The sequence below is a fragment of the Oncorhynchus nerka genome, linkage group LG12, assembly GCF_034236695.1.
Source record: "Oncorhynchus nerka isolate Pitt River linkage group LG12, Oner_Uvic_2.0, whole genome shotgun sequence".
Classification (NCBI taxonomy): Eukaryota; Metazoa; Chordata; class Actinopteri; order Salmoniformes; family Salmonidae; genus Oncorhynchus; species Oncorhynchus nerka.
In genome coordinates, this window is record NC_088407.1 from 18,567,096 (window position 1) to 18,575,971 (window position 8,876).

The 8,876-nt window shown below is 43.4% G+C and overlaps 1 protein-coding gene across 1 annotated transcript; it reads right to left on the reverse strand.

Annotated features, from left to right (window-relative positions):
* Positions 1-239: 239 nt before the first annotated feature.
* LOC135574104 (histone-lysine N-methyltransferase 2D-like) lies at positions 240-8,027 on the reverse strand. Its single transcript, XM_065024978.1, has 5 exons — positions 6,270-8,027; positions 5,103-5,231; positions 2,398-2,591; positions 1,543-1,703; positions 240-1,377 (listed from the first exon to the last, which is right to left on the reverse strand). Exons 1-5 carry the CDS (start codon positions 7,937-7,939, stop codon positions 1,138-1,140), a joined length of 2,394 nt encoding a protein of 797 aa, XP_064881050.1. The 5' UTR covers positions 7,940-8,027; the 3' UTR covers positions 240-1,137.
* Positions 8,028-8,876: the final 849 nt, after the last annotated feature.

An 8,876-nucleotide genomic window follows, 5' to 3' on the forward strand; every position in this document is an offset into this window, starting at 1 on the left:
TTGATGTTCCATTCGTTTGGAGGTAGTATTCATCATCAAACCTGAAATAGTTATACATCAAAACATATTCAGCCAGCTCTAGAATGAAGTTTGTTGGTCGGTATTTGTTAGTATCTCTGTCTCTCAAATAGTGAGCTAGTGCTGCCAGCCCCCCACATGGGGAATGCTGGTATATAGACTCTCGACATCTAATGTGTCCAAAATACAGTCTTCTGTTAAACCCGTTATTGGTGAAATCTTGTTTATGAAGTCTGTAGTTTTTCACATATGCTGGCAATGCTTGCACGTGAGCTTTAATAAAAGAGTCAACAAAGTTCAGCAATGGCTCTAACATTGGGATTATTCCTGCAACCACTGGTCTGCCTGGATAAATCCCTAATTTAGGCTAAATGTACAGGCATGGACGTATGGCACATTTGTAGCAAAGGTATTCATATTCAAGTTGTGAGATGATTCATATTCAAGTTGTGAGATGATTCATATTCAAGTTGTGAGAGGAGGTTGTTTAATCGGGCTCCAGATTAGAGCGAATGTCCCTTTGGAACACCTGTGTGGGATCAACACAAATGTTCATTACTGAGTTGTCTCTGTCTTTCTAAAACAACCACAGCACCCCCCTTGTCTGCAGGTTTGATAACCAAACATGTTCTTCTGTCCTGGTGAGGTTCTTCTGAATACGGTTTGTTCGTCTCGTATATACTGACATGGCTTCTTGTTCGACTAACCTACAATAGGTATTAATCGATGAGTTGTTAACCATAAAACACCATTTTCTTTTGGGCTTAAAATGGGTAACAGTTCTTTGTTGGGTTTCTATGCCAGAAATAGTGTTTGGGGAAAACAGATGTTTAATTTTGCAAAATAATTTAAACAGATCTACTTTCGTATCAAATGGTTTGTCTGTACATGTGGGTACAAAAGAGACGCCCTTAGATAAAACTTTTTTAATACGAAGGCCTTGAGGCCGATATGTAAAAATAGCAGGGATACCAGCGAGAGCAGTGTGCAGGTTTCTTATTTTTTCTCAACTGTTGTTCGTTACCTTAAAAATCCATCATCACACTATACGATTTATAAGACTGAACAGACAGAATCCACCAGGAAATGCTTATGATTGTAAGAAAAATAGACATCACATCAATTCCTTTGTCTGTTCATTACCTTAGTGACAAACTCCTTCTGACTGCACAGCTCATTTAGGTACTCTGTGAACGAGCCTTCCCCATCTCCTCCTCCCTCTTCTTCCTCATCATTCTTCTTCTCATCCCCCTCTTCCTCTTGATTTCCGACCTCTAACCTCTCCCTGACCCCGGTGGGGTCAATAAGGAGGGCCTCCATGGCTGCCGTGTACTCCCCGAGGGCACGTTCCTCCAGGACCTTAAGGAAAGAAGACAAATTGTTTGCCTTTGTTTAACATTCTACACGGCCATGCCAAATGAATAAAGTTTAACTGCAACTAAAGCATCTGACAAGAGTGACTGGGTCCTTTTGGGACAGTCTCTATATCCTACAAGTGTAGCTTCCAGTAACTTTTGTCAATACCTTGATGTCCACTTTCCCTAGTCTGCGACCACGGGACACTCTAGGACCACTGCCACTCTTAGTGGCCCTCTGAGTTTTGTCTTTGGCTTGGTTAACTCTTGTGTTGCATTTGGTTTCTGTCTCTTTGGCTGACGTGGTGGCACTGCTCTTCCCCGTGTAACCTGCCGAGAGGGGAGAGAAAGAGGAGAGAAAGAGAGAGAGAGAGGGGAGAGGGAGAGAAAGAGAGAGAGAAAGAGGGAGAGAAAGAGAGAGAGAGACCATCATAAAGTTGCCACACCATGTGGCTTCATTTGTTGATACAAATGATTAATTCACTTTTTGGTTAATCACTTTAACTATATATATAATTCACTATACACTACCGGTTAAATGTTTTAGAACACCTACTCATTCAAGGGTTTTTCTTATTTTTTTAAATGTTCTACATTGTAGAATAATAGTAAAGACATCAAAACTATGAAATAACACATATGCTAAACAAAAAAGGGTTAAACACATCTAAATATATTTTATATTTGAGATTCTTCAAATAGCCACCCTTTGCCTTGATGACAGCTTTGAACACTCTTGGCATTCTCTCAACCAGCTTCATGAGGTAGTCACCTGGAATGCATTTCTTAAAAGTTAATTTGTGGAATTTATTTCCTTCTTAATGCGTTTCAGCCCATCAGAAGATAGCCCTATTTGGTAAAAAACCAAGTCCATATTATGGCAAGAACAGCTCAAATAAGCAAAGAGAAATGACAGTCCATCATTACTTTAAGACATGAAGGTTAGTCAATCCGGAAAATGTTGTGAAATTGCTGGTGACCTATTGTGACCTCTCAGTGGTAGTTAGCATGCAGGAATCCTGACCTTTCAACTCAGCCTGGGCTCCACTCTGACCTGACGGTGACCTTTGTATGACCTTTGACCTTTCCTTAGCTGTCACCTCCTCCACCTCAAGCTCCACGAATCTAGAGTTGATCAAGCACACACACACACACACACACACACACACACACACACACACACACACACACACACACACAAGCACACACACAAGACACCTCAAATGACACCCTATTCCCCAACATACTTTATCGTGATCAAAATGTATGTGCACTACTATATTGGTCAAATATTATGAGAAACAACCAGAAACCGAGCATCAATTACCAGGTCGTCCCATTCTCATGTTTCGCATGCATAATGCTCTAATTTTGACTGGGCCAATAGGGCTCTGGTCAAAAGAAGTGTATAGTATGTACTACCACTTTATAGGATATAGGATGCCATTTAGGAAGCACCCATGGCATTTAGGGCCACAAACAGCATGTTTTGACAAGCTATGTGACAAGTGTTTGTAATCTAATTACATTCAGAGATACTAGAGAAAGAGGAGCTGATCGAGGGTGGAGCTAATCGCAGACGACAGGAAACAGGGGGGTAGAACACGCCCCCATCCACATTGACTGGGCTGCAGTGGAGCGGGTCGAGAGCTTCAAGTTCCTCTGTGTCCAAATCACAAAGGACTTAAACTGTTCCACACGCACACGCACAGTCGTGAAGAAGGCGTGACAGCGCTTCTACCCCCTCAGGAGGTTGAAAAGGTTTAGCATGGGCCCACAAATCCTCAAACTTTTACAGCTGCACCACTGATAGTATCTTGACTGGCTGCATCACTGCTTGGTATGGCAACAGCACCGCCCTCGATTGCATGGCGCTACAGAGGCTGGTGCGAACAGCCCAGTACATCACTGGGGCTGAGCTCCCTGCCATCCAAGACATCTATATCAGGCGGTGTGAAAGGGAGGCCAAGAAAGACTCCAGCCACTCAAGTCATAGACTGTTCTCTCTGCATCTGCACAGCAAGCAGTACATTAAGTCTGACACCAACAGGCTCCTGAACAGCTTCTATCCCCAAGCCATAAGACTGCTAAATATCTAACAAAATGACTACATGGACTATCTGAGTTGACCCTTGTATTTACATTTTTCATTGCACACTCACTGGACTCTACACACACACACACACACACACACACTTAATTTGCTCACACACGCACACAATTTGCTCACACACACAACATTCACACACATTTATACTGGCTCTACACACACGCACACGGACTCACATACAATCATCATATATGCTGCTGTTACTGTTTATCATTTATTCAGATGCCTAGTCACCTTACCCCTATACATATCTCCCTCTATCACTCCAATATCCCTGCACATTGTAAATATGGTACTGGAACAGACCCTGTATATATATATATATATATATATATATATATATATATATATATATACTGAACAAAAACATAAATGCAGCGTGTAGGCTGTATCACATCAGGCCGTGATTGGGAGTCCCATAGGACAATTGGCCCAGCGTCGTCCGGGTTTGGCCGGTGTAGGCCATCATTGTAAATAATAATTTGTTCTTAACTGACTTGCCTAGTTAGATCCCAGAAATGTTCTATACGCACAAAAAGCTTATTTCTATCAGATTCTGTGCACACAATTTTATATCCCTGTCGGTGAGCATTTCTCCTTTCCCAAGATAAGCCATCCACCTGACAGGTGTGGCATATCAAGAGGCTGATTAAACAGCATGATCATTACACGTCTGACACCAGCCACCCGGACAGCTGATGAAACCGAGGAGTATTTCTGTCTGTAATAAAGCCCTTTTGTGGGGAAAAACTCATTTTGATTGGCTAGGCCTGGGTCCCCAGGGGGTGGGCCTGATCCCTCCCAGGGTCCCCCATGGCAGAGCCCCTGTCCAGTCATGTGAAATCCATAGATTAGGGCCTGATGCATTTATTTAAATGAACTGATTTCCTCATATGAACTGTAACTCAGTCAAATCTTTGAAATTGTTACATGTTGTGTTTAGATTTTTGTTCAGTATAGTTTAAATACTTCTCGTGTTCTTATTTTTTATTTCTCATGTGTTTTTGTTCTACCTTGTGTTATTTTCAGTACTACATTGATATTGATTACAGCATTGTTGGGTTTAGAACTCGCAAGAAAGGTATTTCACTGCACTTGTGCACGTGACATTAAGACTTGAAACTACTAATGTAAATTGAATCTAAATGGATAAATAAACTCTTTCCACATGATTCATATCTTTATATCTTCAGTAGGGTATCTTTGTTAGTAGCCTTCAATGTAATTCCACAATGATGCAGTTACCCACTTATTTGATCATCTAATCAAACATTCCATCTTTTATGAGAACATTCTGTTAACGTTAACACGAAAAGTACATTTAAAGGAGCAATCTGGGGGATGGAATCAATGGCAATATCCGTATAGAAATGGATGAACCAATCCCAGATTGCTCTTTAGGTGCAGAGCTATGGGAGTTACAAAACTGTACAAACTGTGAGGGTTAATAATTGGATGGTATGTCAGTGTTAACACTTCTTTCAAAAGTTGTTTGTGTGTCTTAAAAAACTGTGCCAAAGTTGAATGACATCTTGTGTTTTGTGAGGACACACACAGACGCACTGACTGACTGACACTCACCACACACACACACACACACACACACACTGTGGACTCACTTCTGGGCCAAGTGATAGTACTCCATACGGTCGTAGTTAGAGAGCTTCCCCCATTCTCCCACCGCTATACTGATGCCCTGGGTGAAGAGGAGCGAGGGGTACTGGAGACAGAGGGAACGAATCACTGGACTGAAGAGAGACACACACACACACAGGGTTAGGGGTAGCACGGTCAATAACTATGTAGCCAAAACTGTAACAAAACCCTCTACAACTCTCACTCGCAGGTCCTCTACTCAGAGACTATTAGTTTTCAAGTTTTAATGTCACATGCACAAGTACAGTGAAATGTCTTTCCTGCTAACTCAAAACCATGCAATGCAGTAATCAATAACAGTGTAATACTATTAATAACAAGGTAGAACAAGAACACAAGATATAAAAATATGAAGAACACAAGTAGCAAGTAAGCATACTATATACAGGGTCAGTTCCAGTACCATATTTACAATGTGCAGGAATGCTGGAGAGATGGAGGTAGATATGTATAGGGGTAAGGGTACTATATACAGGGTCAGTTCCAGTACCATATTTACAATGTGCAGGAATACTGGAGTGATGGAGGTAGATATGTATAGGGGTAAGGGGACAGGGATACTGGAGAGATGGAGGTAGATATGTATAGGGGTAAGGGTACTATATACAGGTTCGGTTCCAATATCATATTTACAATGTGCAGGAATACTGGAGAGATAGAGGTAGATATGTATAGGGGTAAGGGTACTAGGCAACAGGATATAAGATTAACAGAGTAGCAGCAGTGTAGAGTGTGTGTAGAGTCAGTATAAATGCATATTATGTGTGAGTGAGCAGATGATGGTGTGAGTGTTTGTGTGTGTTGGAGTGACACTGTGTGTGTGAGTGTGTAGGGCCCTGTGAGTCTGCATAGTGACAGTGCAAAATTTTTAATAAAAGGTCAATAAGATACAAGGTTTCTATTTATATTCAGTTATTATGTAGTAATAAAGACTGTATTACCAAAACAATACACAGCACCAAGTCACTGAGCAAGAGTCTACATAAAAACTAGCTAAACAAGAATAGTTCAGGGAAAGGGGGATGGAAAGTGCCCTATAAGAGTGCACTCATTTTTGTCCAGGGCTCTATGAAAAATAGTGCATTACATAGGGAAAAGGGTGCCATTTCAGACGCAACCTCAAAACTCACATGAAGAAGCAGGCCAGGGCCTCTGCGTCAGGTCCACTGTCGGGGTAGATTTTGCTGGCTATGTCTCGGAGGTTCTGCCACCACCTGTAGTTCTCAAACATCCCCCGGGAGGAGGAGCCCTCGCTGAGACACCAGGCCTGGGGAGGTGGGGGCTGGCTGGGGATAGAACCAGGGATGGAACCAGCCATCCCAGGGAGATGACCGGGTAAGCCTGGGCCGAGCTGGAGGTCCGGTGGTGGTTGGAGGTGGTTCGGGCGTAGCTGGGGGGCCAGTGAGAGGAAATTAGTCCTCGGTTGGGGGGTCAGTGAAGGGTGATTAGGGCCTGGTTGAGGGCAGTTGTGGTTCATCTGGGGGTGATATAAAGGAAAGTCTGATGGGAGATCCAGGGGAGGGCAGCTGGGGATAAGGATTGAGTGACAGATCATCGGACAAGGGCCATTCGATATGGATGGAGTCTGCTGAGGCCGCATGGGTGAATATGTTGGCGATTGTATGGGTGGAAAGTATGGGAGAGACTGAGACTGTGGTTGGAGACATCGCAGGTGGGAACTTTCAAGGATTCTGTCCCTCCCCTGTGAGTCAGACTGCAGAGTCTCTACACCTGGTTCTTGTCTGATGTATGCTGCTGGATACAATATAGCCAGAGAAGAGAGACCGGGCTCAGTCTTGACAGTCAGTGAGACTGGGGCTGGCTGTTCTGGCTGTAGGCCTGTCTGTGCTGGGTCGGATTGATGAGGTGGCACCGGCTCAAATTCCTGCGAGTCTAGGTGAGGTAGAGGATCATTAGCCTTTATCTGGACCAGATCAGGACATTTTTCTATCTCTATCTGAAGTGGCTCTGAGGCAGGCATGGGATTTTCAGATCGCATCCCATTGCACAAGTCTGGTTGTCCAACACATGACACTGAACATGATACAGCTGGAGAGGCCAGGTCAACCTCCGATTCAGACATAGAGGTCAATGCTGTGGCCGGCTGCTCTGAAGGTATCTCGGCTGGGTCGGGCTCCCCTTGGAGCTCAGGCGGTGTCTCTGTTGTAGATCTTGGGTTTTCTGAGTCTGTGTCAGGGCTTGGGTCTGGCCACAGCTTCGGCGTAGCCTCTAGCTCTCTGGAATCTATGTGAAGATGAGGAGTAGGCCTGGGTATAGACGCCAACTCAGGGTCTGGTTCCACGTCTATCAGAGGTGGTTCTGAAGCAGATATGGGATCCTCAGAGCCCCTCATGTCATATGGGTCTAGTTCTGGTCCTAGACACAGTGCTGTCTCTGACACAGTTGGAAAGGAGAGATCAGTCAGCAGGATCAAACCTGGGACTGGATCTCGCTGCTCTGATGGTTTCTGTGCCGAGTCGAATTCCTCTTGTGTCTGACATGGAACTGAGTCAGAGTTTGTGTTTTCGGGGTCCACCTCAGGGCATGGGGCTGTCTCCAGCTTCAGAACTGACTCTGATTCCTCAGGGTCTATGTTAGGAAGTGGAGAAATAGACACCGTCTGTGCGGGGTGTGATTCCCATAGTATCTGAGGTGGTGGCTCTGACTCAGACATGGGCCTTTCCGAGTCCACCCCACAGTCTGGGTTTGCTCCCTGTGCCGTTACAGACTTTGATTCATCCGGGTCTGTATGAGGAAGAGGAGTTGGTATGGATGCTGTCTGTGTATCGCCAAGGTCCATGGGAGATGATCTTCCTTCTTATTCCTCCTGGGATAAAGAAGTGGGTTGTGGGGTTGTTTCCAGAAGTGGATCGGTCAAGAATTTGAATTTTTGCACCTGCCAAAACACACAGTATTTGATATCATGCTAAACTTACTGTAACTTTGGGAGTTTTTGTTTAGTGAGTGTCAGTGAGCGTCTCAATCTCTCCCTGAAATAGGACTATTACAACTAGTGGGGCGGGGAGAAGTATTGCTATTTTATAAATTAAATTCCTGCAATTCTACACATTTTGCCATAGGGTGGAGGCAAATGATTGCAGTTTTTAATATGATAACTGATGAATGATCAATGGGCCCCTGGTCGGTAATTCGACCATGCTTACTAGGTTACAAGTTTAGATAGCTGGCCGCTTGAATAATTGACCAATCTAAAAAATGCTGACATGGGCTAATTGAGTGACTGCTAACCAAATTTCGAAATTTCACCTTGTGTATTCTATTATTCTAACTAGCAATATTAAATTGAGACCCTGACTGAGTCGTCCTCGTCCCAGTCCCCCCGGTTGGACATCACTGATCTAGCTGCATCGAAAACAACTATGAAAACTATGTAATAAAACTAACTTTGTAAGTGTCATAAACTATCACAGACAGGCCGCCTCTTATGATAGAGACTGGCGAATCTGATGTATTTAAAGCCAGCATAATAGGGAAAATACATTGATATCCCACTGGGTAATTTGATTAATCATCAGAAAAACTTGAGAAGCTATATATATATAAAAACTCACCTGTTATGGCATTTGTTTTGGACGATGTTTTGCAATCTGTGCGCACACGCAAATTATAATTTTGCATTTTTCGTTCATTTTGTTTCAAAAATAAACATTTCGAGTTCTGATTCTAACTCAGATAGTTACGATGATCAAACATTATGGGGACAAAAAAAAACTATT